The following is a 27984-nucleotide window of genomic DNA, read 5'->3' on the forward strand; positions in this document are numbered from 1 at the left end:
TGATGGCCTTGTGCTTGGGTGGGGAAAGCCGTTCGATTCTTTGAAAGTGTGTGGCTCGCGCCTCTGAAACAACCACAAGATCAAACTCGTTGCTGCTTGTTGGCGAACGAATGCGAACACTTGGATGTCATTCTAGCGTTAAAGTCAACCCACAAAAAACCCAACAAAGAATACCAAAAAAGACCAAAGTGCAAACCAAACCAAAGAAAACAACATCAGCGCTCTTTTGATGGAGAAATCAAAAAGGCAGGTGGAATGTCCCAGCTTCGGGGAACACGTACGATCGCGACTCGTTTTCGAACGAGGGTGCGAGACATTTGGATGTTCACAACCAAACCCCGGGGAAGGTCTGAGACACAGCAGTCAACCAAATGCCCGTGAGGGCGCATCCTCGTCAGAACTGGCGTTGCTGCCAGCAAACCGGCGATGGACGTGGGTCACCAGAAACCTTTAGCATCCAACGCGTTTCGAGACGCTTGGTACTCTATATTGCTAGTTGGAACGGGCTCACTTGCTGCGGGAGACCTAAGTGCAATGCAGGGAGTGTCGACTCTTTTGGGGTCGGCAAAACTCAATTCAGACTACTCTCCATATCTGCCTTTCCCTCCATCCATCAGAGACTCTGATTCCTATGTTTTCGGGTTTGTTTGTCTAGGTCTTGTTTGCGTATCGCTTTGCTTGGGGGCTTTATTTTTGTGTGGTTGGCTTTTTTCGTGATTTTTGGCCTTCGAGCTGCGTCCGTTCGGTTGCCTTGCAGTGGGGTTGGATTTTGTGCAAACGCACGACCAGCAGCATCTTGTTGGCGGTGGGTTGGTTGTTTGAGGGGCCGAGTTGCGCTTGTCGAAGCGTCTGAGCTGGCTTTTTCTCGTTTTTGAACCTTTTTGAACCTTTTTTGATCCTTTTTGAACCTTTTTGAACCTTTTTGACCTGTTTGACCTTTTTGATTTCAGGCGTTGCTCGACTGTCTGAGTTATGGATTGATGTGTTCGACTCGGGGGATCGACGCGCACGCTGGCAGCCAGGGACTCGGTGGAGGCCTGATGCGCCGTTTGTGCGAGATGCGCCAGTGTTATGATCAGACTGTTCTCATCCTATGTACACATCAATACAATACATAAATCTTTGATGGTTGCCGTTTTCGTGTTCATGATTCTAAGCGCTTTGGAACCAGTCTTCATTTCACACCATGACCCAGGTGCAATCCAGCCGCCCGTCGCAGTACGACCCGAATCAGGATCCTGAAGAGGCTGCCAAGTTGCAGCAGTCGCTGCGTGCATACAATCGCAGAGCTCTCGACATGGAACGTACGTGCCGAGAGCAAGATGGAGTGTGGATTTGCATTGGGGGTGGAGGTGCAGCACCGACCATCACCCATCCACACACATACACATACACACACACACACACACACACAAACACACACCCAACCACCATCCATGTACAACGTCAACAGCGGGCGTTTTGGTTTAGGCGTGTTGCTTGGTGGTTTTTTGGTTTTCGCGCCAAAACTGAAGCGCGGTTTTTTTTTTGGCGCTTTTTCGCCTTTCTTGATTTGGCCTGCACGATTGGCTTGGTTGGAAGGCGGACTGTCCAGACGAGGAAAAACACTGCAATGCTCAGTGTACACACATGCGCCTACACACACAGACTCGGCCTTCCACTTGGTTTTCAGCCGCATCTCTGCAGAGCGCACAATGTGTGTTTTTTTTATTCATTTCCGCTCAACCTCATCCTTCTCTTCTGCGTTTGCTCTGCCCTTTGTACGATGTGCGGTTGGAATACCAGAGTCGACGAGCGACAGCTCAAGTGTCTCGACGCTTGAAGCGGCCCAGCAAGTGCGCCAGTTCCTCGATGAGCTGGATCTCTCCAATCCCGACTCTGTGTCCTCCAGAATCCACCAGCCAGCCGAGGCCATCATGGAGGCGGAGGCGATCTGCGCTGTCGTCCGATCATCGCGCGCCATCAGCAGAAACCTGCCCACTGGCCTGACGCGGAGGCTGACCGAGGGAGACTTTCTCGCCAAGGTTGTCACTTTCATGAGCCCTCAAGGCTCGTTCCATGTCAATGCTGCCGGCGGCGGCGATGACGATGATGATGACGATGTGCCCTCGCAGCAATCCAATGCCAACACACTCGACTGGACTCGGCTCGGCTCTGCAGCCGCACCTGTTTTCCGTCGCGTCCCTGCCATGCGTGTGCTCCATGGCCCGCTGTCGATCATTCCGCCCGTTCGCAAAGTCATCAATCGAGCTCGTGCGAGCCGCGATCCTGACGAGAAGCCACACACAACCAAAGTGGTGCGTATTGAAAGCGGCGCGAGTTTGCTGACAAGGGACAGACAGAAAAGTTCTGGCCACCTGAAGAAAGACATTCTCACTTGGTTGGTTTTCTTTTTTTTTTGGCAGGTCGATTCAACTTCATTGGTCAAGTCCGAGGAAACAGACATCCGCTCGCGCGAACTTTTGGCTATTTTGCGGGGACTGGAAGAAGTGAACGTCTTCAAGTTTGTGTTGAATCCAGCGTCGTTTTCTCAGTCTGTTGAAAATCTATTCTACCTCGCCTTCCTGGTTCGCGATGGGCATGTGGAAGTGTTCTTTGATGAAGCGACCTCGATGCCGATGGTTGGTACGTGATGCTCCCCCCCCCATTTTTTTGAGGCAGCAAGTCGCTTGGCCCATCTCCTCGCGCTCATTTGACCCCGACCTTTTCTGCACTGATTTGGATGCTACGCAGCGGCTGCTGGTGCGTTGGATGAGGATGCGGCTACCAACGGTACCGATAATAGTAGCGGGCAATTCTTGTTTTCTCTGAACATGAAAACGTGGAAGGTATGTCTGAGTGCAACTGCATCTTTGGGTGTGTGTTAAAACGTTGGACGCTCAATTGTAGCCCCCCCTTCTCGTGTTCTGTTTTGGCCTCAGGATTTGATCGAGGCTTTCGACATCCGCGAGTCGATGATTCCGACGCGCACTGCCCAGGAAGGCACCGAGACCGCAGCCGCCACTTTGAGCTCATCCCAGGCGAGCTCGTCTCGAGCGAGCGCGTCCAACGCGAGTTCCTCCAAGGCAAGCACGTCCCGAGCCTCTTCCAAGAGGAGAGCACCAGACACTGACGACGAAGACGATTAGAATACAATGTAGTGTGCTCAATTGCGTTATTGTTTGCCGAATTAATTTATTTGTAAAATCGCCATGTTGCAAAAAACCTTGACTCGTTTATTTTTCACTTCGCGTGCGAGACTTTTGGACAAAGTGGGCGTGAAGCTCGTCCGAGCCACCATGGTGGTGCAAGCCATCGTCAAAATGACGCATCACGAGCTGCACGGCATCGCGCACGTGCGGAACCACAAAGTGGGCTGGATCGCTGGGATCATTGTCGAGATGCGGCGAAAACACACCCGTGCGCACAAGCACGGAGCGGCCATTCTGCCGGCTATTGGCACCGCGAACGTCCGAACGCGGATTGTCGCCCACCATGTAAAAGTAACTCAGACCATCGTAGCCAAGCTTCTGGGCCTGCTCATTCAGCAGCTTTTCTGCATAGTCGTACGTCACTCCAAACGGCTTGCCCAGCTGCGTGTACAGTAGATCCCTGCCGGTGAGTTCCTGCGCAAAAAAATTCGAGCATGACAGAATTTGTTTGGTCAGTGCTGCAAGATCTGCATTCGAAATTCAACGTTGATGCGCCAAAGAGCCTGGAAAAAAAACAAGTACCTTGTACAGTGCCTCCAAGCAGAGTCTGAACGCGCCTTGGCCAAATCGCGGCTGCGGATGCTCCGCCATCCACAAAAAGTCAGCGTTGGAAAAGATGATGGGAATGTGCTGCTTCGAGTCCAGCGTTCCTGGAACGCCGTCTTTCGAGATGAGCAAGTCAATCAAGACCTGAAGGCAAGACTCCCACTCCAACGGGTCGTGCATGACAAAGATGGCTATTTGCAAGAGGGCAGGTTGATCCATTGGGTGCATTCAATGAGGGGTATTGCAAACACGAGTGTTTCGAGAATATGCAGCAAAGCCAAAGAAAAACAAAAGAACGAAAAAGGGCATTACCTTCCACCGGTGGCACGGGAATTGGCGTTGGCGGATGCGACTTGAGCTGCTTCCGCACCTTCATATTGACAATGTCCATCAACGGAAACGCCTTTCTCATGTCATCAAGGTCCAAGGTCTTCTGAAAGCCATATCTGTCCGGAACGTGTCAAAGAATGAATGAGAGAGAAACGCGCCAGTTTCGATGCACAAAACAGGTGCTGTGAGCGAACGTACGACGCTGCAATTTCCTTCAGAGGGCCTTGTCCAATCAGCAAAACGGTCTTGTTAAAGTACTGCTCGTACATTCGCAATGGCGTGTGTGAAAGCACAACTTGCTTTTCCGAAACCTAGGTTTACAAAACAAAACAAAACAAACACCAAACAAAAAAACAACACAGAGATGACACACAAAGTGAGCAAACAACCTCCTCCTAGGCATCAAAAATCACTTTGACAAAGCCATTTTCAGTGCGACACAGGGCAGAGCTCTCAAGACGTCTGTTCTTCTGAGAATCGGAGGTTTGTGTCAAGTCATTGTTTACCGGAACATGCAGCCATTTCGAGAGCTGATGCGCCTTGTGTGCCTCAGTTGTGCCTCCGCCATTGGTCACGAACATGTATGGGATATTCTTGAGTCTGTCATTGATGGTTGTATGGCGAGTATTTAGCACCAACAATACACACACAAACGACGCGAATTTGAGCCTGTTTGCGTATAACGGTTGCATCCAATCCCCCACCCCAAGTCCGATCGCTATTAGTTTTCTTTGACTCGTCTTTGACTTACAAGTGCCGCTTGGATAGCATCTGGAAGGCCTCCTTGGCTTCGTTCAGCACCGTGTTGCCTCGAATCAGCACGCCGTCAATGTCAAACAGTATTCCGGGCGCCCGGTTGCCCTGCTGCTGCTGCTGCTGCTGGAGTGCTGCTGCTGCTGCGGCTGCTGCTGCTCCTGGTGCAATGGGGCTGATCGACCCTTTCGAGTGCACTTTGCGAGCAAGAGTCGTCCACGCACGGCGATTCCCGCGATTCAATGCAATGCCAGCCGAAAGCAACATTTTGCTCAAACCTCAAAGACTGAGCCACATCCAAATCCATTTCACTTGGCTCAAACAGCTCGATCCTAGAGTACACAAAGTTTTGATATGACCTTCAGTCTGTCTCAGTCTCAGTCTCAGTCTCTCAGTCTCTCAGTCTCTCAGTCTCTTTTTTTGTTTTTTGTTTTTCCCCCTCTCTTCTTCTTTCTCCTTCCCTCCTCCAAGTCCTCCAAAAACTTTCCTTTGTTGAAACGCGTTCTGAATCTCTACCAACCACACAAATGGTCAAATCGAAGGGAAAGCGACCTGCCGGGGCTGTCCATGTGGGATCAGCGTCCAATCCTGCTGCTGCTGCTGCTGCCGCTGCGAGGAGTGCCGCGTCCAGCAACCCGCGCCCGTCGTCTGGCGTCGGCAGGCACCAACAGGCCGCCGCTGCTGCTGGCGGTGCGACGGGCGAGCGCGCTCGGGCGAGTGCTGCAGCCAACTCGACGGAAGCCATCCTCAACCGCGTGGAGATGCTCATGGACGGACTCGACTTTGCAACCGCAGCGCAGACGTGCATGCGCGTGCTGCAGCGCGATCCAGACAACCTGCGCGCCATCGAGGCAATGGGCGTCATCCACCTCGAGCTGGGCAACCCGGAGCCCGCGTTCGAGTGCTTCAAGCGCGCGTGCGCTCTCGAGCCAACCTCGGGCGCTGACAAGTTCATGTATCTCGGGCAGATGCAGTCTGGCAAGGAGGCCGCAGCGTCGTTCGAGACTGGCACCGTGCTGCTCAAGCAGGAGCGCGAGCAAGCCATCCAGATGGGCGAGGACCCGGCCGAGTTTACGCGTCGCATCTCCACTGCGCTGGCCTCGACGGCTGAGCTCTACCTGACGGATCTTTGGTGCGTTCTTGTACTGCTTGGATTGGGGCGTGGGGTGGGGGTTGCGGGGGAGGGGGAAAGAAAGATGGAGTTTGCGTTACGGTTGAGAGAAGTCATGCTTTGGATTGATTTTGTCAATCTCACTTGATATTGCCAACAAAAAACAGCCACGAAGACAACGCAGAAGAGCTCTGCGGAACTCTGTTGGAGGCCGCAATTGCAGAGGATCCGACCAATGCCGAGGCCATTCAAACGTTTGCCAGCTACCAAATCAGCAAACAAAACCCCGAGCGCGCATTGGCTCTTCTCCGCGACAGTTTGGCACTGTGGCATCGCCGACGCGCTGGATACGGTAAGATAGCGCTGTTCTCGTGTTGAATCTAGGTGGTCTAGGGGTTGGCCGAGAGGAGAAATGAAGGGAGGGGTTTACTGTTTTTTTTTTTTTAGGTTTTTCCTGCTTTTATGCTTTGTCCACGAGCCACCGCTCTCTCACTGATCGGCCTTGTTGGAACGCACCACAGACACATACCGCATCAATCCAAACGAAGACTTGGAGGACGATATGGACCCGGAGGTCGCTGATTTGCGACAGGTAGTCGACCCGATGCTAGACGGCGAGGATGTTATGGATGACCAGGACTTGCCGCCGTATGATTTCCGAATCAACACGGCCAAGTTGCTCATCGAGCTAGAGCAGTACGAGGACGCATCCTATGTCCTCGGCCAATTGATGCGCGAAGACGACGAAGTTGTGCAAGTGTGGTACATGTTTGGCTGGCTCTACTTTATTACTTCGGATTATGCTGCGGCCTTCGAGTGCCTTGACACGGCACAGCGAGTAAGCGGGCTAGCTTCTTTGTGGTTGTTGTTGTTGTTGTTGTCGTCGTCGTCGTTTGAATACGCGCGGTGCGGTGGGAAACGCTGGTACCAATTTCTGTTCGGTTTTTTGCAGATGCACGCCCAGACCCAATGCGACGACGAGCCTATGCTTGTGCATATCCAAGAGCTACTCGGCGAAATTAACAACAATAACTTGATAGCTCGATTCAGTGCCGAGAATGGCCAGAGTGGCGAGAATGATGACGGCAGCATGGCACAATGATTTTTTGCTGCCCCTCTTTCTCATCGGTTCTTTTATGTTAATCATTTTTTTTGGGAACAATACATGTGTGGTACTTTGAAGAAGGGGGGATGTCTAAGTTTCTCAATAATTTAATCTTAACAAGCTGCACAAAAAGAAACGGAGGAACCGGCATTAACATTTTTTTGATTTGGCGTTTTTGATTTGTTCGTTTTTGTTCTGGGTTGCGTCAGTACGAGTCGGAGACGGCCAAGGCGGTGCGTCGAGCAAAGTAGCTGGCCAGCGTTTCCTGGAGGAGATTGTCCAAGATTTCCGCATCGGGACGGCTCTCGCAGGCAGCGCGCGAGTAGCGAGGAGACTGGCGCTCGTTAATCCACTCGGTGGCCCAGCCATTGGTCGAGACGATAAACTCCTCAGCAAACGCACGGCTGAACGACAAGCAGCCAGAGAGGATGATGTCGAGGTAGGTCTGGGCAATCGGGAAGCTCTGGCTGGGCGCCTGAGGCTCGAGCACCATGTACGTCCATACATAGGCTGCGGGCGCAACGTGTGCGCGGACCGAGTCGCCGGAATACACAGTGATGGCATCGAGCGGGATGGACACGCGGCGGTAGTAGCGTTCGCGCTTGTCAAACTTTGGCAGATCGACTTCGGGCGTAACCACCGGAACAAGAACGCCGTTGCAAGTGGCTCCGGCCTGAGGCAAGACGCCGACCGCAGTCATGCCCGAGTGGGGGCAGGCGACATTCCACGCACGCACGAGGCCCGAGACGCGCACTGCGATTGCGTCGCCGGTCTGCCCAGTGCGCGACCGCGAGCTGGCGTTGATGAGCGAACCATAGCCAAAAATGTAATGCACCGGCGCCAGTGACGACGTGTCCACCGCCAAGTCCGCGTCCAGCAGCGCGTCCGACGACGCGGCAATATCTGCAGGGCGCAGGAGAGGCGACTCTGTGGCCGTCAGCGAGACGGAGGCCTGGAGCACGCGCAGGACAAACGTGAGGACGAGCTCTGGCGGGAAGACGCCCAATGGCAGCGCAGCGAGCGCAGCTGACGCAGCCACAGCCGCGGCATCCGACGACGACGAGGACGAGGAGACAAGTGGGTGGTGATTGTTGTTGTTGTGGCGGACGAGGGAGGCGCGGTCAAAGTGGCTGAAGTGGACGAAAACGCGGTGGAAGCTGGGTCGCGGTAGGATGAAACCGCTGCTGCGAGGCTGGACCACCGCGGCGACGACGACGGCGGCGACTGGGGCTGTGACTGGCTGCTGCGCTTGTACTGCTGCTCGCGCTGGAGCGACTGGCGCTGCTGCTGGAGGCGCGTGAAGAGCTCGATCGCGAACGAACCAAGAGCGGTGCGATTGTCGGCGTTTGCAGCGAGGGATTGAGCGAGCCGCCGCTCCACTGCTGCTGCGGTGGTTGCTGCTGCGGTTGCTGCTGCAGGTGATGATGAGAATGTCATTGCTATCAAAATGAATCAGCAGCGAAGAACAAAAAGTCGGCGATGAGCAAAGAGAGAGAGAAAAAAAGAATGACTGAATAAAGAATAAAAAAAAAAAAAGAATAATAATAATAATAATAATAAAAAAAAAAGTCACGAAAAATGACGCTTTGTCAGATTCGAGCGCTTTGATTGGTCGGCAATGTGACTTCGATGAGCGTCAAATGACGAAAAACTGGTTTTTTTCCAAAGGTCAGCGGTTTTTGTCATGACCAAAAAGCAACAGAAACAACAACAACAGAAACAACGAAGCAATCAATCACAAGATGGAAGAAAGAAAGGAAGGGAAAAAACAAAAAACGAGAACAAAAACGAGGAAGAAAAGAGATGGAAAAATCTTGTTGTATTGTTCAAAGACAACGGCAATCAGGGCAGGGTGGATGTCGACTGCAACATACGAGCAAGGCGGCGGATTGGGCGGCGCGACGACGTGGTCGTGTTGTCGTACAGCGTAATCACTGGAGCAAAGAGGGCGGAGGGGGGGGGAAAGGAAAGGACGAGTCAGTCAAGGGACGAATCAAGCGCAAAACGAAATCTCCCGCCAAAAAATCAAGAACAAGAACGCTCATCTCATCCCAGCAGTCTCAACATGAACTCTCCAACACCTTCATCGAGAGCGCATCACCAGAACACAGCAAAAAACCTGACAAAGGCAGCTCTCCACACAGATCGTTCCAAAATCACAGAACAAAAACTTCCAAACCCCTCACCTTGACCTGCGCGCCCGGCGCGGCCAGTCCGCCCTGCTTGATGCAAGTACATTTCTCGAGAGTTGGGCGCATCGTGATTGACGACATGCGTGACGGCTTGCCCAAAGTCCAGACCTAGACCGGCGATTGGCGTGGCGACAATCACTTTGGCCAAGTGTTGCGATGCTCTCGCGGTCGTCAGCACCCGCGCATCCAACTCGCGCTGGCTGGAGAGCAGCTCGGCGGAAATGCCAAACTTTTTCAGTCGGAGGTGCACCGCCGCTGCCCGTGCTGCATCCGCTGTAAAGACCAGGACGCACGGTGGTCGGCGGCGCGACTGCTGTGGCTGGGCATCCTGCTTTGCTGGGAATTCCAGAATATCGGGATTCGAGCCACTAACTGCAGAAGGCGCCGGTGGGTCATTTGCTGTCGTAGCGCTGTCCGTGCTCGCACTTGTCTCGCCTGCTTCGTCACGAGGTTGCTCCACCAGAGCCAGCTTGCCCAGCGAAGTAGCAGAGACTGGCTGCCTTGCCAAAATCATGCCAACAATTGTTGCCGTTAAATGAGGTCGATTGAGTTCCATATACCGCATCTTTCGTTCGTCAGCAGCAGCAGCAGCAGTAGCATCCGGATTACTGCCTTGCAGTAATGCTGCCGCGTCGTCCAGCTCGTCCTCGCCAGCTGCCGGGCCTTGGTTTAGAGCCTGCATATCGCGGACCACCTCCAGGCTACTGATAGGGACAAGCAAGTGGGAAAGGGTGGTGGGAATACCGACGTGCGCCGGCGTTGATGCAGGATCAGGATGAGAGGAGGAGGACGCCACGGTTTGTGTGCCATCGTCCAACGAGACTTTCGGGTGTGCGATGGTCGTGATATCTTCAGAAGAAACAGCAGATGGGGACAAAGCCCCTTTAGTCGCGGGCACAACTGGGGCAGCGGAAGCACCCGCCTCGCCTCGCCCGATGACCACAGGAAGCGGTGACGTCTGTTTCATCAAGGAAAGAAGCGCTGGGGACCGTTCTCCAAGCGCGGGTGTAGTGGGAATGGCGCCCACAAATACCTGCTGGATGCGGGAGGGTTGAAGGAGGTGCTGTGGCGGTGGTTGGATCTTGCCGAGCGCAATCTTCCGTTGTTGCGCTGCCCACCGCTTGTTCTGCACCTGCAGATGGACTAAAAACTTGGACACGTGTGCATTGGCCAGCACTGTGTCAGCCTCATCGACTATGAGCGTTTGCCATCGGAGTAGGGCGCTGCGAGCAGCCTCGAAGCTGGGGTAAAACTCAAACAGTTTGTCCACCGAGCTGACAATCACATGTGTGTGGGGCTCGGCCTGGTGAAAGTGCAGTGCCGTGGTGCCAAACAACACCGTGACTTGTGACGAGGCCGCTGTCGAGTCCTGCCGCTCCAGCTTGAAAAAGCTGTCGCAAACAAACTTGATTTGGGCAGCGAGATCGCTCGACGGCGTTAGAATCAGTACAGATGCGGTTTTGTTCATCTGATGGAAGGGCGACTGCGACTGCATTGCGGCTTTTGCACCTGCGGCAGCGTTCTTGCGTCGGGTTGCGTTCAACGAAGCCCAAACCGCGTCCGGGGTTGCGGCGGATTCCGGGACGTGTGATTCTCGCAGCATCCGATCAAACAATGGCAGCAAGTAAGCAAGAGTTTTTCCCGATCCTGTCTGGGACGTGACGATCATGTCGTTTCCCGCTCGCATCATTGGCAGTGTCTGTGGAGCAGTATGGATGGCAAAGTGTGATTTTCGGGTGGAGGTGAGTCTCACTCCTCAGTGCGCAAAATCGAGACACAAAAAGTAAAACAACAAAAAAAGAGCATCATCTGCAATAATTATTATTTCTGCCCGACCTTGGCTTGGACGTCGGACAGCGCGTGGATGCCGAGCGACTGCAGGCGACGCACGAGGAAGGGGTGCAGATCAGCAAGCGCAGCTCGCTCAGCACCCGCCGAGTCACCCTGAATGCCGGATGATGATGACGATGACGATGACGATGCAGACGAAACCGAGGATGATGGCGTGGTGTGGTGAGCCGAGTTGAGGTCCGGGAAGCTCGTCTTGGCTACCATGCTGCTGATGCTCCTCCTGCAATGGCAGCCGAGCAGCCACCCTGTTGCAGTCCGCAGCATAGCAGCAGAAGAATAACGTGGTGGTTGCATCGAACAGTGCTCGAATTCACGCGTCAAAATACAGTAAAATCAGAAGTTGACAATTCCAAATGTAGAAAATGACTGGTCTGAGATCAAAATAAGCTGTGCTGTTGTACCTGAACAGGTTCTTCCAATATGCTACACTCGACTACCTCAGTCTTGATTTACTTTGCTGTTCCAATACGAATGGCGCTCGTTGAGGACGTCGACGTTGAAGAGCCTTCCATCAGGTAACGTTGACACACACTGAATCCCTCAACATTGCGCAAAACCTCACTTCTTCAAACTACACTTGCTCTTGTTTTCTAGCATTGATATGCGCGATCTGGACGACGTCAAGCAGGGCATGCGGTCGCTGGACCAGCGCATCCAGGCGTCCCTCTCGCTCGCGTCGGAGCTCCAGTTTGAGCGCACGCAGCTGGCTCGCGAGCGCACGCGACGGCTTATGGACATGGCCAACATATCAAACGATCTATCTCAGGTAATGGGGTCGATGCGAGAGTGAGAGAGCGAGAGTGAGAGAGCGAGAGTGAGAGTGAGAGTGAGAGTGCATGAGTTGCTCGTGCTCCTCGTGCGCTGCTCCTGCTGGAGCGCACTCATGAACCAACGCCTCTTCCAAAGCAGCGCGTTGGATTGTTTGAGTTTGCCGCATTTGTTTTTTGTTGCTGGATTGGCTGGAATTTGCTCAATCCCTACAACAGGTACAGGAACTCGTCACCGCAGCTCACAACACTCGCAACCAGCACATCAAGCGCGTGCAGACGGATATCGAGACATATGGAGAACTGCGATTGCAGCTAGCTCATATGATTGACACGATGGAGATGGCCGGACAGCTGAGCGGGAGGCTGCCACGGGGCTTGCTGGCGCAGGTGCAACACTTGGAGAACTTGGACGCGCTGGTCGCGGCCGCCCCAAAGCAGATTGAATCCGCCCTTGAGCTGGTCAGCCAAGAGTCAGCCACAGTCATTGTTGAGCCACTAGCAGCATTGCTTGCTCCCATCTTGCCTCCCGCGGCCGATCCTTCCGATCCCAGCCACCAAACTTCCGTTCCACCCACCTCGGCTCCAGCAATTGCCTCAGCAATAGCAAGCTCGTCTTCTGGTGTAACCGCACCATCGTCGCCCAACACCGGTCTGGTGCTTAGTTTGAGTACTCGCAAACGGGCACATTCCTCGACTGATTCGACAGGTTCTCGGCAAGAGCGACGGTTGGATTCGTAGTTTGCACGCATTTCTTCATTCTCTTATTCGATAGCTGTTGTTGCCTTTGTAAATACACCCAGTTGGCGACCATCTACCTCCTTCCCTTCCCTATCGTTTCACGCTGGTTGGAAAACAGACAAATCAGCTGAACATACGTTGTTTTGTTTAAAAAAAAAATGACAAAAAACCGACAAATACACTGGCTTCACGCACACACATCCACACACGCACACACACACGCACACACACACTCACACACACATGGAAAAGGGAAGGGAAGAACTACCACCGCCCTCAACAAAACACGAAATGTTTTAGTAAGTGGCCTCTTCCAAGGGGAAGGCAGCATAGGCTTGGGCTCGGCGAGCAGCCATGCGGCGTTGGTACAAGAAGAGACCGGCGCCAACAAGGGCAATGCCGCCGATAACACCAAGGACAATGCCAAAAGTCTTGCCGTTCTCGAGCGACTGATCAATCAAACTTTGCAACAACTGGGGCGCGTCGGGGCACTTGAATGCAGTCTCGTCAAACAGCGTGTTGTCGACGGAGGGCACAAAGAAGAAAAAGTCCCAGGTGTCAACATAGGCGACAGGGGCGATGGTGCTGCCGACGGCTTGCTGGGTGCCAGTGTTGACAATGCGAACGGGAACGCGGGTGCCCGAGTCGGTCTGGCCGGGATGGATCCAGCCCTCAGCAGAGAAGAAGACGGTTGTGTTGAACTTGTAAATCATGCCAGCGCGAGTGACAGTGTTGTGGCCAACCCAAGTGTCGCAGACAATGCCGCGGGGAGCGTTCGATCGGCCAGTGTAGGTAAAGTTGCCGTGCTTGCCAGCAAACAGGTCGGGGATGGAGCCAGCGCGAACGCGCGAGAAGGGACTGGTGTTGGGGTGCGAGCCAGTGGAAGACAGCACTTCGGAAGAGCACTTGGACTTGGAAGGGGTGATTTGGTAAAAGAAGCCCTCGAATGCCTGCTTGTACTTGTAAATGCCGTACGTGTCCTCCTTGAGGGAAGCGTCGTAGCTGTCAATGCGCTCATAGGCTTGATCGAGGTCGACATACCAGTGGGCGGAGGTGAGCGACTCTGCGCCACCCGTCAGCTTGGTCTCGAGGAAGGTGGTGTACTTGCGCGGCAGCTTGGGGAACGGGACTGAGCCGAGAGCGGGCGCCGGGAGGACGGTCGAGCGCTCCAGAGGTTGGATGTTGGCGGTGGTGGGCGCGCAAATGACGTAGGGACGAGGAGCAAACTTGGACGCGGGCTGAGCGCCGCTACGGTAGCGGACCATGTCAATGTACATGGTCGACTGAGCAGTGTTGTTGACATAGTAGGTGGCACCATTGTCGTCCGAGACGTAGGTGGTCGTGGTCGTGTTGATGAGCATACGAAGCGGCACCTTGCTGACGCCTTCGATCGGGTTGACCGAGACGTAGTATGTGTTGTTGACCACCACCGTGTCGTACGAGAGGGTGTGGTCGACGCGGCTCACACTCGACGAAGTCCAGATATCGCAGAGCATGCTGCGCGCGCTCACCGAGCGTCCCTGGTAGTACTTGCGGTTGTACTCGTCGTTCTGCATGAAATCGGCAACACCGTACAGACGCGAGGCAATAATGTCCAGGCCAGCAATCGAGAAGGTCTCGCAGTTTGCCTGTGCGGCCGGGCCAGTGGTCGTCCACGACGTCTCTGCATTGGTGCCGAGGTTGACGACGCTGGCGCGGTCGAGTGCGGTGCCGCGGCCGTCGTTGCGCAGCAAGCGCAGATCGTAGTCGTACCACTCGAGGTACGAGTCTGACATGGCGCGATCAATGTAGCCAATCGACACCAGCGCAGAGTACTGCAGCGGCGTTGGTGGCATGTAGGGATCGAGCGCCGCAGCAGGCGACAGCAGCAGCAGCATGACTGTGGCAATGGGCGCCAAAGCAGCGAGGACTATCCGAGCCATTTGTTGTTTGGGGGGTGGTTTTGCGATTTGGTTTGAAGGTGGATTTCCTCCTAAAAGAGTGACTCTGTGTTCAAACATGCAATCAATGGAAGCAAAGGGAAAAGGAAAGGAAAGGAAGGGAAAGGGAAAAAAAAGTGAGCCACCACAAGCAACAAAATGCGAAAAAAAAAAAAAAAAAAAAGGAACCGAGTCCAAAAACCGGTTTAGAACGAAAAAAGAAAAAAAAAGAAAAAAACAAGAAAAAAAGAGAGAATCACAATCACAAGCAAACGCATTCAACATCCAAAATCAGATTGAATGCGGTGTAAACAGAGAAAAGGGGGTTGTTGTTAAGGGCGTTTGAGGGGCAGCAGGAGGAAGAAGACACGAGCTGGGAACATTCAAACCAAAAAAAAAAAAAGAAAGAAGCAGGAACCAGCACGAGGAACCACTTTTTCAATTCTGATCGCCGCTTCTACGTCGACCGACGCACACGGACAAGAGTGAGTTTGCGCAGGGCTTGAGAGGCCTGTTCAAGCAGACAGCGGGCCCCAACTTGCGATGCACGCAGCTCAGGCTGAGCGCGAAAAGTTTGGCCTTTTTTTTTTGAAAGAGATTGGTTTTTTGTTCCATGTGTGAGATGGAAAAAAGCGCAGTCAACACGGGTCTCAGCATCGAGGAACGAAAACGGAGCAACTACAAGCCAGCATGCGTGTAGGATGTGCGATCGCGGGGTTTGCAGAGTCGAGCCGGCGAGTGTGTGGGGGACAAGCAAGAGCAACGAAAAGGCGATGGGAAAGAAGGACGTAAAGCAATGCATCACCAAACAAAATATTACAATAATAATAAAAAAATAATATTAAAAAAATATTAAAAAAAAGAAAAAAAGAAAAAGAAAAAGAGTGAAACAGCATTACAATCATCGAGATTGAAGTTCAGCTCAGAAACACAAGTTCGAGAAGCGAGCGCCAAAGAACAACAAGAACAACCAAAATCCACAACAGAACATGACAACCCAGCAAGACATCGAAGGAGCAGCACGAACGAACGCGACGTGTCTCAGCAAGCTGGATTTGGATTTGGATTTGGAGGCCAGTCAGTCAGTCATCACTGCACATGTCGGACGACGAGGACGACCCGCCAATCCTGTTTGGCAGGCCGCGACCCGAGCCCCTCGCAGCGCCTCAGACAGCAGGAGGCAGAGCCGAAGCGGGACAAGGAGCAAGCTGCTGTTGCTGCTGCTGCTGCAGGTCGTGGCGGCAACACCACCGCTTCACCATCGACAGTGCTCATCACTGCCGCTCAAGCTCAGGCTCAAGCACAAGCACAAGATCAAGCAGGCAGGAGCCAGCCGGCAGATACCGCACTGCGGTCGACAGCAGGCGTGAGCTCAGGCAGCAGCCTTGGGGTGCAACGAGCGGCATCCACTCGCAGCCGAGTCAGTTTCGCGACCGAACCCCACTTTAGCGTCACAGAGCACGCGCAGGCACCAGCAGGCGCCCCATCAACGACGATGACAAGTGCTTCTAGTGACGATGTTGGTGCTGGTGCTGGTGCTGGTGCTGGCTCTGGTACTCCTGTTGCCGCTGCCACAAAGCGACACTCTGGGCTCTATGCGCGCTCCGCCTCCAGTCAGGATGCAAGCCACCCGCTTGACACGCTGATGCTCTCAAGGCAGTTTCCAAGCCCGGGACGAGTCATCGCATGGCCGCGACAGCCCGCTTCATCTTCAAGATCACCACCACCACGACCACCACCACTCCCCACCGCCCTCGGCCTCGCATCATCATCACACATTCGACGACTTTCGAGACAATGTCTCCAACTTTGTGTACCATGGCATGCAGCGCCTGCGCCAGCGACTGTCGCACGAAAGCAAGGCCGCCGAGACGCTCAATTTCGAGGCCATGGACACGGTCGAGAGCGAGGAGATGCGCTCAAAGCTCTTGTCGCGATCGTACCGGATTGAGCGTGCGGTCGCCCTGTACACACTGGCGGTCGTCACTGCAATACTGATTGCCCTGATCTACTATGGCTCGCACAAGTGGATTAACGTCATGTCCGACTACCGAATGGACAGTCTTGTTTTCGCCCACAAGGACGATCCTGGCCAGGCGTGGATTTTGTCGACGCTCTTTTCCGCGACGCTCGTCACGATTGCGCTCGTGCTCGTGTTTATTGCGCCAGCAGCCACAGGCTCGGGCATTCCCGAAGTCATTGGGTACCTCAACGGCGTTGCCATCCCAGGCCTTGTCTCGTTCAAGACGCTCATTGTCAAAATTCTGGGCACCGGCCTGGCAGTCGGCTCTGGTCTGATGTGTGATCCGGAAGGCCCCACTGTGCACATTGGCGCGAGCCTGTCCGTTGTGCTGATGCGCGAGGTCGGATTTTTGCGCACCTTCATCTTCAAGCGCCAGGATGCGGAGGAGCCCCACCTTTCCTCTGTTGCCGCCCTGTCCAGCTCGATGAGCTTTCTATCTTTTACCTTTTCCAATTCGTCGCAGCACCCCAACCAGACGTCGTCACTCGGTAAAGCATCCACTTCCTCCTTTGCTGACGCCTCCTCCAGCGCCTACGCTCCAACCTACGGCATGAATAGCTACAGTGTCGGACGGTCGGCAACCAGCTCGGCACCGTCAACGCCCTCTGCAGCAAACCCTGCTGATTGCGAGGAACCTGAGAGCAACTTTCGCATCAGTTTCTGGCATCGGATGAAACGTTTTCTCCACCTCCGGCGAGTCCACCATCGCGCTCCGAAAGCCGACCGTGAAAACGTCTTTTTTGCCATGGTTGGCGCATGCACCGGTCTGGCTGCAGCATTTCATTCGCCACTCGCCGGCGTTGTGTTTGCCATTGAAGAGGCCATGTCCTTCTTCCATCCACGGCTCATCTTCCGCTGCTTCTTGGCTGCGTCTGTCTCCTACTGGACCCTGCTCATCATCTACAGTGGTGGCTCCATTAACGTCTCAGACCTCGTTCTCTTTGGTGATGATGCGAACTGCCAGTCCACCTTTGATATCGGTGACTTTGTCGCCTACGTGATTTTGGGTGTCATCTCGGGCTTGCTGGGTGCCGCATACAACCGCGTGTACCTCTACTTGACGCACCTGCGCCATCGCTTCATTGGCGAGTACCCGTTGCGCCGTTGGCTCGAAGCCATGGGCATTGTGATCATCACTGCGCTCCTGACGGTCTATGTACCTCACGGCGAAACGTGCGAACCCATGTCGAACGCGCTGTCCGTCTTCAGTCATCTGAATCTCTGCGCCAACGAAACGAAAATTGTCTCCGCCTTCGCTGATGTGTGCGTTCCGCTCTCCGTTCAGTACATGTTGACAGACTTGGCGGATTCCGACGTCCTCGCGAACAATGGAACATTGTGTTACCCGTGGGCCTTTATTTCGAGCATTGTTGATCTTTCTCCGATGCGCCAAGTCCTGGACGTCCCCATCACCGAGGAGCTTGGTATCGATTACTTCTCGTGCTACTACGAGTGGGGATCTCTTCTCCAGGTGACTCCCGATAATGCGCTGCGCAACCTGCTTCGTCGCGGCACGTACAACATTTTCAGCATGAAAGTCCTCGCAGGCTACTTTGGCATTGCGTTTTTGCTGACCCAGCTGACTGCAGGTCTCGCCATTCCGGCAAGTAATGTGCTGCCAGCCTTGCTGGTTGGCGGCTCGCTGGGACGCTTTTTCGGCATGTTTGTCAACGAGTACATCAAGATACCTCTGGGCGCTCGGCTCATTGATCCCGGCTTGACTGCTGTGATTGGCGCCGGCTCGTTTTGGGCCGGCATTGCGCGAATCACCCTGACTGTCACGCTCATCATGATGGATGTCACACAGAGTCCCGACGCCCTCGCAGGCTTGCTGATTGCCATCATTGCGTCCGTCACCATCGGCAACGCGCTCTCCCCGTCGCTTTACCACGCCTTGTTGCACGTGGGAAACATTCCTTTCATCGAGCACGAGCCTCCGCCCGAAGCCGCGACAGAACGCGTCCACGACCTCATGTCCAAGCCTGTTCTGGTCATCCCCCGTCTTGTGCGCGCCAAGTTTCTGCATCGCATGCTGTCGGCTTGCAGCCACCACGGATTCCCTGTCGTCGAGGACTACCGTCGCAACCGCGGCTTGCCAGCGCCGACGACGCCAACCGGCGGCCACGAGCAAACAAAGCTGGGTGGCTTGCGTCGACACGGCAAGTTGGTGGGTCTGGTTTTGCGCTACCATCTCGAGGTCGCTCTCCACCAGGTCGTGGCCGACGCGTTGCGGCGCAAAGAAGCCGAGCAAGCCCGACGCCACCCCACATCCGAATACCTGCGCGCACGCCACCAGTTTGCCAAAGTCCATCATCCGAATTTGCACATTACGAATTCTTCTCTCGTGGCACCCATGCCAACTGCAACCTCGGTCACCCAGCTCGATCTCCTGGAAGCCGAAGCCCTTCGCGCACTGCGCCACTTTGACGAGCAGGCGTCGTCACACACTGTGCGGCGCGGCATCATTGCGCCCCTGTCGCTCGTGCCAGACGTGCTCATCGACCTGTCGACCATCATGCATCGCTCGCCAACCACCATTATGGCGGGCATGCCAGTCGCCAAGGCGTTTTCCGTTTTTCGGCAGCTTGGACTGCGCCACCTCGTGGTCGTCGACCACAGCTACCATGTCGTGGGCATCCTGACACGATCGCACTTTGTCAAGCATACGCCGCACACGTCGACCGATCCTGACACGCCTGTAGAGAAGGACATGTATCAGACTCAGTCGCGTGCCAGCGCGGCGACGACGCCCACGCGCGTGAGCCAGGACCTTCCCAGTCGGGCGTCCATTCCAATGACGCCCTTGCATCGGCTGAGTCGGCACATTCCCGGGCTTGCCAGGCCTGCTTCCGTCTTTACGTTCAATGGTGATCCAGATGCGGCAGATGCAACTGCTGCCAATACTGCTGCTGCTGCTGCTGCTAGTACTGCTAATACTGCTGCTGTGACGATTCCTGACGATACGCGCATCAATGTTGATCATCCGACGACTCCGCGCTTTAGCATTGGCGGCGCGCATTCGCCGGCATCGGCTGGCAGTGCAAACAACCTGTCGGCGGGCAGTGGGCTTGATCATGGCCTCGACGCAGAAGACGATGCGTTGTCCAGCAGCAGCGACAGCAGTGATTCCAGCGACACCAGCGATAGTGATGAGGGTGACGAGCCAGAGCACGATCCAACGCAGTCGGCGCAGCAACGGCAGTTGATTTACGAGCTGTCTCAGGAGCCCGCGACCGTGTCTCAATCCTCCGATCTCCCCGTCCTTGCAATGGAGCCTGAAGACGGTCCTGAAGCGTTCGAGACGGATGTTTAAGTGTTGTTCAAGTTTTGAGTTGTCTGAGTGCAGGAAGATGTACTTTTAGAGTGTAACCAATGTACTGGTCCTAACAATGCGTTTTTGTTCGCTTCCTGTCTGAGCCAAGTCACAGCCACTCTTTTTTTTTTTTGTTTCTTGTTTTTTTGTTCAATTCGATTTCTCAGAACATGTCAAAACGCGCCCACGACGATGGCGCTGACGACGCCCGCAGCAGCCTTCCTCGCGACTCGTCGTCTCCTCTGACCGACAGTGTTGGAGCTGTGCGACCTCATCCAGACGAGCATGCACGAAAGCGAGTTGCGCTGGACGTTGCTGCGTCTTCTACACAACAGGACGACGCTTCTCAGCGCAGCCAAGCCAAGCCAATGATGTCGGACGACGATCTGCTGCTGACCACGGGCATCTCGTCGAATGCAGCCGTGTCTGCGCTCAAGACCAAGCTGCGCGCGCCGGCAGCAGCCATGGCGATGGGAGCGTCAGGCTCGACAACGACGCCCGGCTCAGTGGGACTCGCTGCTGGCTCACCCGCGGCGGCGGCGGCTGGAGTCGCGCGGTCGGACTCGTCGCTCGCACTCGCTGCTCTGACTGGTGGCTGGAAACGCACCAAGAGCCAGCCGGCGTCGGCGCTGGGAACGCCGTTGGCACTCAGCCAGAACTCGTCTGCTGGAGCGTCACCCGTTCCGACTGCCGCTCCCGTGCCAATGCCAATGGACGAGACGACCCAACCGTCGACTACAACTACTACTAGTAGTAGTGAAGCTAACTTGGTGAAGCAAGCAGCTGCGCAACCGCAGAGCAATCCAGTTGCAACACTGCCAACCTCAGCCACTGCCCCTCCTGCGACAAGCAGCAGCAACAGCAGCAGCAGCAGCAGCAGTGCTTCCAAGCCAGTCACTGAAGCTCAGTGCAACCAAATCGCTGCAAAGCTCATGAAGGCCGAAATGATGGGCGATGCAGACAAGATTAGCAAGCTCAAACTCGAGCTGGAAACGGCGCGAGCAGCGCTTGCAGCGTCCCAGCACCAACCAACAGCCGTGTTCAGCAGTGTATCAGCGCCGGTTGCGCACGAGCGTTCATCATCCGCGCCACGAAGCGAATCGCGAAATCAGCACCGAGACCATCGTGAGCATCGAGACCATCGAGACCATAGAGACCATCGAGACCATCGTGACCACCGAGACAGCCGCGATCGTCGAGACAGTCATGGCCGTGACCAGCGAGAAGAGAGTCGACACGACCGCCATGATCGCCATGATCGCCGCGATCGCGACCGCAATCATCACGCTTCGAGCTCAGCCCCGGATGAGGTCGAGGTTGTGGCGGGCCAGACAGATCGTACGGGAGGCCTTCGGCCACTACCTTCGTCGTTCGGAAGTGATATTCGATCGATGGCGCAGCGTGAAAAGTTGGGTGCTGGCGTGGAAGACTACGATCGAGACTTTGCCAAGAATGTGATGAAGATTTCCCGCGGCAGCTCTGGCCTCAACTCGGAGCACGATGTCGGCGACGAGTATGTTCGTCGCCACCACGATGATGCAGCCGCAAAGAAGAGCTCTCGACATAATCGACCTGGCATGACGGATGAAGGTGAGAGAAGCGGCTGTTGAAGATTTGGGTTTTTTACCACGTCAAAGTGTTGCTCATTTGTCTTTCTGAACGTGCTTTAGACAAGGCGCGCAACCGGGCAGTGCTGGATCACAATCGCCATCAAGCAACTTTGGATGGCTGTCCCTTGTGTCCCACGTCGTCGCACTATCAGGCACATCTGACGATCGCAACCGGGATTAACTGCTACCTCGCATTACCTGCTTCCGGATCTCTGGCAAAAGGCCACTGCGTGATTGTGCCAATTCAGCATTCAGTGTCTGCCAGCACGTTTGACGAGGAAGTCATTGACGAGATGCAGGTAAAGGGTGTGGTTGAGATTGGCATGTTGTATTTTTCGATTTTCTCGATTCTCTTGAATTCTTTTGTGTTTGCATGTGGCGTGCTTGTGGCACTGTTCTCACGTTCGTGTTGACCCCCTTTTTTTGTTGGTCCTTCCCCTTCCCCCCTCCCTCCACCCTTCTCTCGTCCATCCAGCTCTTCCGCAAGTTTGTCACCAAAATGTTCTTGGCGCAGGATCTTGACGTCGTGTTCCTTGAGACAGTCATGCACCTCAAGCGCCAGCACCACACCAAGATTGAGTGCATTCCACTATCTCGCGACTTGGGCAGCGAGGCACCCATGTACTACAAGGTGAGCACAATGCTTGAGCAACAGAGTCCTCAACCAATCTTGATTCCAGACCAGCCGACTCACTGCTTTATCGACACCTCCTTTCGACGAGCAGAAGGCAATCGTTGAGGCCGAGTCCGAGTGGCAAGCCAACCCCAAATTGATTGAGACGAAAGGGCGGCCGATTCGCAATTGCCTTCCAGCGGGCTTTCCGTACTTTCACGTGGAGTTCGGCATGGACTTTGGGTATGCTCACGTTGTCGATAACGAACTCAAGTTCCGCCCCACCTTTGGAAAGGAAGTTGTTGGTGGGCTGCTTGAACTCGAGCCGCATCTTTGGACCAATCCCCACAACGAAAAGTTTCCTCAACAAAAGGCGCGCGTCGACGCGTTCCGGACTCTGTGGCGCCCGTTCGATTGGACACGGCGGTTGCACGAACAGGCTCCGGCTTCGGAAGATGCCGCAGAACAGTCTCAGCAGCATGCTGCACGAGTTTGATAGCAAAACTCCGATTGTACTTGTACACATGCTGATTGGTTTGAATAAGAGTGGGTTTTTAATTCAGTTAACGGAGAATCATTTACAAGCGAGCAAGGAAAGCGGAGGAGCGGGGGGGGGGGTTGTTAACAAAAGGCATAGCGGTTTACAAAGCTAAAGCTAAGAAAGGAGAAAAAACACAATTCAAGAATTAAGAATCAACCAAAAAGCAAAAGCATTCAAGCTCTCTTGTTCTTTGGACGCACGAGGTTGAACGTCGTGGTCATCCAATGCGCAAAGGCGGAAGATTTGCTGCTGCCGCGCTGTGCCATGCATGGGACTTCCGCAAGCGCGGTTTGTGTCAAAGTGCCAGGAGAAGTGCGGCCTCCTGCGTCCACCGTAACTCGAGGGACTGGAACTGCAGAAGAAATGTCATGCTCGCGTGCGGTCGCGTGTGCAAACTTTTCCTGGTTGTCCGAAAAGTGCAGCCGCACAATGCCATCATCCAACGAATCCGACTCTTCAAGGATCGAATCGTTTGAAACATTGGACTTGTCGGTCAGCTCGCCCTGCGAGGCTTCTGGAGACGCCGCGGCGGACTGGACCAGTGTCATCGATGTGGCGCTCAATCGATTGGACTGCAAGGCGCGATTCGTGCGACGCCAGTCCTGGTAATCCAAAACGGGATCGCAATTGGTGACTCGGCCATGCGGCAAGGGCAGTGTCTGCGACGTTCGTCGGTGCGCGGCCGATTCGGCGCGTCGGACAAACATCTTGGAGCTGGGACAGTCATCTTCCGGATTGATGGAGAGCGAGCTGGCCAGCACTGGCGGCTTGCGCATGGCCAAAGAGATTGGCCTGCAGTCAGAGCCGCTCAAAGAGAGCGCATCCGCGCTTTGCATAGAGGCCGAGGAGTGGGTGCCGCCAACTGGCGTGGTACCAGAAGGCGGTGGCGGAGGGAAGGCCGAATCGCGAGGAAGCGAGGCCGGTCCAACAGTAAGGGTGTCCATTGGCTCGGTGAGTGATGTGGTTCGCAAAGCAATCGGGACAATCACGGGGTTGCTGTGCGAGCGGCAGCGACGATGAGTCAGCCTTGGAGCCATCGGCGACACCTCTGGCAAGGTTGGAATCGATTGCGAGCCTGTCCGCGTCTCCTTCTCCTCCTTCTCCTTGTCGGTGGTCGCTGGAAGAGGGTCTGCGGACGATGGCAAACGCTGGTTCGCGTTGACGCGGCCCGAAAACAGCGTTGACGAGGGCAAGTTGAGGGTACAGTCCGAGGCACGCCCAACTTGACGAGGCGGGGGCAGCTGCGGCGAGTCGAGTGACGAGGCGCTGTGTGGCAGGGCACTGGCAAGCGTGTCCCCATCCTGGCTGATGTGGCGAATGTAAGGCAGAGTAGGGGTGACTGTGCGCTTCATGCGCGAGTTGCGCACTGGGGTGGTGACGATGCCACTCAACGAGACATTACCAGGCTGAACCGACCCGCTTCCAAAGCACGAGCACATGGACAGATGCGAGCACGTTGTTTGTTTGCACACTGGTGGAGCAATCGGGGGTAGCAGGGCGCTAAAAGCGGCGCGTTTGGGTGGCAAGTCCGCGTCCAGCATGCCGGCGCGATCGTTGGCGTTTGCAGCAGCGGCTGCCGCGGTCGTGGTTGCATGGGTGACGAGAGGTTGGGCAAACTGAGCGCTGGTAGCAGCCGCCAAAGCACTCTTTCCTCCGGTGGCAATGTCCACGGCAGGAAGGCAAGTCGTAGAGCTGCTGTAATCGGTGGCGGCTTTCATGTCGACCGCGCTCTTCTTCTTCAGAATGGACGTTGGCTGCTGGTTGGTTGCGCGCATGGGCATGTGAGGAGGGATTCTAGACGCAACTTGCTCGTTCGCATTGGCGCTGGCTGCAACCGAGGAAGCGGCAGGCTCTGCCGGCTGGTCGCTGAAGGTGACCACATGACGGCTTTGATTCGAATCAGAGCGAACCATTCCGTCGCACTCGCTCTCGTCACGTTCCAGGCGGACGCGTTGCAGCGCCTCGTCCATGTGCCGGCGCGAGCGTTGCATGAGTACCAAGCGACGAACGTCGGCACCAATGTTCAGAGCACGGACGATACTGATGTCCTGGCAAACGTCTGCGCGCCAGTGCGCCTGCAGCGCAGCCAGCATGCGACTGCGCGTGTGCACAAAGGCGCCTCGGCCAACAGCCTCGAGGCGAGTCATAATCGACCCAAAGTCGGGTCGATTGCACGCATCGCTCGCCCAGCAGTCGCGAAGCAGCTGCGCCAGAGGCTCGGGCAGAGTGGCGGGAATGGTCAAGCTCAGACGGCCAGTGGCGACACCATAGGCCACAGCAAGACCGTCCACACCGTTGAACGGGACTTCGCGAGTCAGCATTTCCCACAACACGACGCCATAGCTCCAGACGTCGGAGGCACGCGTCACGCGGCTGCCACGGATGACCTCGGGGCTCATCCAGCCAAACGTACCGGCGGTGGACGACCCGGCGGGGCTCGAGTCTGCGCTAGAGTTCAGAAAGTCGATCGCGCGGTCGCCAGAGGAGCAGATGCGACGAGCCAGGCCAAAGTCGGTCAGCTTGATGGCATCGTCCTTGCCCAAAAGAATGTTGGCCGACTTGAGATCGCTGTGAATGACAGTGAACGGCGCCAAAAAGTGGAGGTAGTACATGGCGGACGCCAGCTGCATCATCCACGCGTGCAAGAGCGGTGCCTCCGCGGGCTCGCCCTTTGCGAGTCGATGGGAGAGAGTGCCTCCCGTGGCAAACTCCATGACAATGCAAAAGTCGGGCTCGGTGAGGACTGCGCCCATGAATCGGATAATGTTGGGGTGCGAAAGGTAGCCAAGCAGCTCCGCCTCCTCGCGCAGCTCTGTGGTGAGGTTGGCCGGGGCCTTGTCCGTGCAAGTGAGCTTTTTGATGGCAACGCGCTCGGATCGAAGCATGCCCGTGTACACTTTGCTGAACGAGCCCACGCCCACGCAGGTTTCAATGGCAATGTCGGCCAATTGCAGCTCCCAGACGGCTTGTCGCATGCGCGACGACGTGACGCTGGCGGCAAAGCCCATGCCTTCCTCCGAAGGCAGAATGGTGGTGGACAAGGACCGCAGGCCAGAGGCTCGGCGCTGGGCGGACAGTCCAAGCGTCGACACGACCTGAGCGTACTGAATTTGCTCGGGCGCATCCAGCGGAGGCAGCTCCATGTCGCAGACGCTCCCGGCAAGGCTGGCCGCGGGGAACTCGGGCAGGCTGCGTGTGGCGATCAGGTCTGCCGAGTCGTTGGCGACTTCCTCGTTAACGCTGAGCAAGGCGGCCGTGGTGTCCGAGTACAGGTTGTCGTGGTGCATGTCGTGCGTCGAAATGGATGGAGTGTACATGGGGGTGACGCCAGCACTAGCACTGACTTGGGCAGCCGAGCGCGATAACGGCGGAGAGCTGGCCGAGTTCAAGACAGCAGCCGATGTCGCACCTGCGCTTCGGTCGGGGTTGGCCGAGGGACGCGCCGGGCTGAGATTCAGCGGCGAGAGATACGGGCTGCTACGACGATTGCGCTTGCTGGCAAGCGGCGACTGAGCAATCAGGGCGGGGGATACGCTGAGCGGAGTGCAGCTGGCCGAGTTGGTGCCCTCAGGCAGCGGCTGCGAAATGTTGTTGATCGAGTTTTCCAACCTGCTCCAGTTGATGTCACCATAGGTGCTGCAGAGCGAGCTCATCGAGGACGACTCTGAAAACTCTTCAAACGACGGCAGAGCGTCAAGCTGAGTGCTGAGATGGTCGTCCATGTCCGTCATGTCGGTTTCTGTGTCGTCGGTCAGCTGGTCGCCGAGTCCACCGCGATTGGTTGTGTCGGAGGACGCGGACGAGCACGAGAGCGGGGGTGTCTGCCACTCGCTGGGCGTGACGCGCAGTCTCAAGGCCATGCGGCGCAGACTGGCAGGCGATGTTGTTCGGGGCGTCGGCATCATGCCCGCTACGCCTTGCTGAGAAGCCGTCCCGGGCAGAATGGGCGAGCCCGGCAACGAGTTAAAGTTCATCAGCATGTCACGCGGAGGGCTTCCGAAGGGCAGAACGGAGGAGGAGGGTGTTCGAGGCGTGGGCTGGGTGACAACAGAGGTGGATTTGGTGGTGGCAGGTTGGCGAGCTTGAGTAGTTGCCATGGTGGTGGCCGCAGTCAAATCGACCGCAGGCATCGACACGCGACTCGAGCCAAGCGTCTTCGGCGAATTGCTGTCGCATCCGTCCTGGGTGGCCGGCGGAGGAACGGAGGCAATTACCGAGTGGTCATTTTCAGTGCCCGTGGTCGTTTCGTCACTGCTCTGATCCATGTCCGATGTGATTTGGCTCACAAGGGCACGCGAGAACGCAGAGGCCTTGCCAATTTCAAGTTTTGGCAATGGCTTCTCGGTGGAAAAGTGGGGAGCGTTCAAGTTTGCACCGGCCAACGAACGAGTAGACTCGTGGCCGCCTGCCCCTCCCAAGGCAGCCTCGGACGCCAGCTTGGGCTCTGTCGATAGTGGGGAAGGGAGAAGGAGGCGGGTCTGCGAGTTGGAGGACGCCAGGGCGAGCGTCGTGGAAAGCTGGCCGGCCTGTCCAAAATTGTGCGCTAAGATGTCCCGTTCGTTGGAAGGAATGGAGGCTGCCTGGACCAGTCCCGCCCGCAGAACTGTTCCTGGCTGTGCTTCTTCCTTTGCGGGCAGCACAACGGAGACGGGGTTGGGCACCATGCGTGCGAAAACGGCCGAGGTGTTGCTGCTGCGCGCTTGAGGTGCGGAAGCCGGTCGAGAGGTGAAATTCCCCTCGCTGCTGCTGCTGCTGCCACAGACACAGGCCGGAAGTTGTGCCTCACTTGTTACACATGCACCTGCTGCGTTGGCAGAGCAGCGGCATGGCAGACCGGCGTTGTTCAAGGTCGGGACGAGCTCTGCAGTCGCCGAGCCGGGCGGCGTTTGCGGGTCGTACAAGAGCAGCATTCGCCCAAAAAGAAAAACAACAACAACAAAAACAGAAGAGAGACTGCCTGTTCGAAACAAACAAACAAACACAACACGAGAGGTGTGAGCGATTTTTTTTTTGGATGGGGTGTGTGTTTGACAGAAAGGTTGGCGTTTTTTGCGGGTTTTTCCGAGCATGAGGTGATGGGGAATGGAGTCACTTTGTCGAGAATAGAGACGGACGACAATCGGTTGAAAACAAAGAACAAACAACAACGCCAAGGTGATCAGACAGGTTGAGCGCTTTCGTCATCCTTCACGCCTTTCAAAAGACAAAGAACATACAAAATAGTGGCAAAAGACGTGGAAGAGGAGATCTGACAATTTCAAGCGAAAGTTGAAAAAAAAAAAAACAAAAAAAAAAAAAAACAGAAAGAAGATGTGTCGTTGATCCGCTTTTGGAAAACGTCAAAGCAATTTGAGGTTTGAGCGACTAAACCTCCTCTC

The 27984-nt window shown here is 55.4% G+C and overlaps 8 protein-coding genes and 1 pseudogene across 9 annotated transcripts; 5 read left to right on the forward strand and 4 right to left on the reverse strand.

Moving 5' to 3' along the window:
• Nucleotides 1-1186: 1186 nt before the first annotated feature.
• On the forward strand, nt 1187-2633 carry CAOG_01122 (hypothetical protein; the record flags this gene model as incomplete). The annotated part of the gene is made up of 3 exons (XM_004365936.1): nt 1187-1304; nt 1786-2297; nt 2406-2633. The coding sequence occupies 3 exons, from the start codon at nt 1187-1189 to the stop codon at nt 2631-2633; spliced, it is 858 nt and encodes a 285-aa protein (XP_004365993.1).
• A 529-nt stretch (nt 2634-3162) lies between these two features.
• Nucleotides 3163-5098, reverse strand: CAOG_01123 (hypothetical protein). The gene is made up of 6 exons (XM_004365937.2): nt 4819-5098; nt 4574-4667; nt 4266-4378; nt 4050-4183; nt 3714-3928; nt 3163-3605 (listed from the first exon to the last, which is right to left on the reverse strand). The coding sequence occupies exons 1-6, from the start codon at nt 5085-5087 to the stop codon at nt 3216-3218; spliced, it is 1215 nt and encodes a 404-aa protein (XP_004365994.2). The 5' UTR covers nt 5088-5098; the 3' UTR covers nt 3163-3215.
• A 108-nt stretch (nt 5099-5206) lies between these two features.
• CAOG_01124 (hypothetical protein) lies at nt 5207-7116 on the forward strand (annotated as a pseudogene). The gene is made up of 4 exons: nt 5207-5952; nt 6099-6283; nt 6453-6769; nt 6884-7116.
• Nucleotides 7117-7241: 125 nt separating this feature from the next.
• Nucleotides 7242-11283, reverse strand: CAOG_08478 (hypothetical protein; the record flags this gene model as incomplete). The annotated part of the gene is made up of 5 exons (XM_011271748.1): nt 7242-8166; nt 8238-8475; nt 8911-8970; nt 9223-10927; nt 11065-11283. 5 exons carry the CDS (start codon nt 11281-11283, stop codon nt 7242-7244), a joined length of 3147 nt encoding a protein of 1048 aa, XP_011270050.1.
• A 248-nt stretch (nt 11284-11531) lies between these two features.
• CAOG_01127 (hypothetical protein) lies at nt 11532-12659 on the forward strand. Its single transcript, XM_004365941.2, has 3 exons — nt 11532-11594; nt 11674-11845; nt 12066-12659. The coding sequence occupies exons 1-3, from the start codon at nt 11551-11553 to the stop codon at nt 12585-12587; spliced, it is 738 nt and encodes a 245-aa protein (XP_004365998.2). The 5' UTR covers nt 11532-11550; the 3' UTR covers nt 12588-12659.
• A 51-nt stretch (nt 12660-12710) lies between these two features.
• On the reverse strand, nt 12711-14654 carry CAOG_01128 (hypothetical protein). Its single transcript, XM_004365942.2, has one exon. The coding sequence runs from the start codon at nt 14585-14587 to the stop codon at nt 12884-12886; it is 1704 nt and encodes a 567-aa protein (XP_004365999.2). The 5' UTR covers nt 14588-14654; the 3' UTR covers nt 12711-12883.
• An 841-nt stretch (nt 14655-15495) lies between these two features.
• Nucleotides 15496-19842, forward strand: CAOG_01129 (hypothetical protein; the record flags this gene model as incomplete). Its single annotated transcript, XM_004365943.2, has 3 exons — nt 15496-15583; nt 15646-16119; nt 16163-19842. 3 exons carry the CDS (start codon nt 15496-15498, stop codon nt 19840-19842), a joined length of 4242 nt encoding a protein of 1413 aa, XP_004366000.2.
• Nucleotides 19843-19981: 139 nt separating this feature from the next.
• CAOG_01130 (CWF19L2 protein) lies at nt 19982-22618 on the forward strand. The gene is made up of 4 exons (XM_004365944.2): nt 19982-21432; nt 21513-21751; nt 21928-22083; nt 22178-22618. Exons 1-4 carry the CDS (start codon nt 20013-20015, stop codon nt 22559-22561), a joined length of 2199 nt encoding a protein of 732 aa, XP_004366001.2. The 5' UTR covers nt 19982-20012; the 3' UTR covers nt 22562-22618.
• CAOG_01131 (hypothetical protein) lies at nt 22597-27603 on the reverse strand. Its single transcript, XM_004365945.2, has one exon. The coding sequence runs from the start codon at nt 27514-27516 to the stop codon at nt 22780-22782; it is 4737 nt and encodes a 1578-aa protein (XP_004366002.2). The 5' UTR covers nt 27517-27603; the 3' UTR covers nt 22597-22779.
• Nucleotides 27604-27984: the final 381 nt, after the last annotated feature.

The sequence above is a fragment of the Capsaspora owczarzaki genome, assembly GCF_000151315.2.
Source record: "Capsaspora owczarzaki ATCC 30864 unplaced genomic scaffold supercont2.1, whole genome shotgun sequence".
Classification (NCBI taxonomy): Eukaryota; class Filasterea; order Ministeriida; family Capsasporidae; genus Capsaspora; species Capsaspora owczarzaki.

What these genes read in the sequence shown, in the direction of transcription:
- CAOG_01131 (XM_004365945.2), bottom strand. Translation starts at nt 27,516, where the DNA reads ATGCTGCTCTTGTACGACCCGCAAACGCCGCCCGGCTCGGCGACTGCA.
- CAOG_01123 (XM_004365937.2), bottom strand. Translation starts at nt 5,087, where the DNA reads ATGTTGCTTTCGGCTGGCATTGCATTGAATCGCGGGAATCGCCGTGCG. An exon ending in CTGAAGGAAATTGCAGCGTC is followed by an intron (nt 4,184 to 4,265) that starts GTACGTTCGCTC and finishes CGTTCCGGACAG; the next exon opens with ATATGGCTTTCAGAAGACCT. An exon ending in TCCCGTGCCACCGGTGGAAG is followed by an intron (nt 3,929 to 4,049) that starts GTAATGCCCTTT and finishes TCTTGCAAATAG; the next exon opens with CCATCTTTGTCATGCACGAC.
- CAOG_01128 (XM_004365942.2), bottom strand. Translation starts at nt 14,587, where the DNA reads ATGTTTGAACACAGAGTCACTCTTTTAGGAGGAAATCCACCTTCAAAC.
- CAOG_01127 (XM_004365941.2), top strand. Translation starts at nt 11,551, where the DNA reads ATGGCGCTCGTTGAGGACGTCGACGTTGAAGAGCCTTCCATCAG. An exon ending in GTTGAAGAGCCTTCCATCAG is followed by an intron (nt 11,595 to 11,673) that starts GTAACGTTGACA and finishes CTTGTTTTCTAG; the next exon opens with CATTGATATGCGCGATCTGG. An exon ending in TATCAAACGATCTATCTCAG is followed by an intron (nt 11,846 to 12,065) that starts GTAATGGGGTCG and finishes TCCCTACAACAG; the next exon opens with GTACAGGAACTCGTCACCGC.
- CAOG_01130 (XM_004365944.2), top strand. Translation starts at nt 20,013, where the DNA reads ATGTCAAAACGCGCCCACGACGATGGCGCTGACGACGCCCGCAGCAGC. An exon ending in ACCTGGCATGACGGATGAAG is followed by an intron (nt 21,433 to 21,512) that starts GTGAGAGAAGCG and finishes AACGTGCTTTAG; the next exon opens with ACAAGGCGCGCAACCGGGCA. An exon ending in AAGTCATTGACGAGATGCAG is followed by an intron (nt 21,752 to 21,927) that starts GTAAAGGGTGTG and finishes TCGTCCATCCAG; the next exon opens with CTCTTCCGCAAGTTTGTCAC.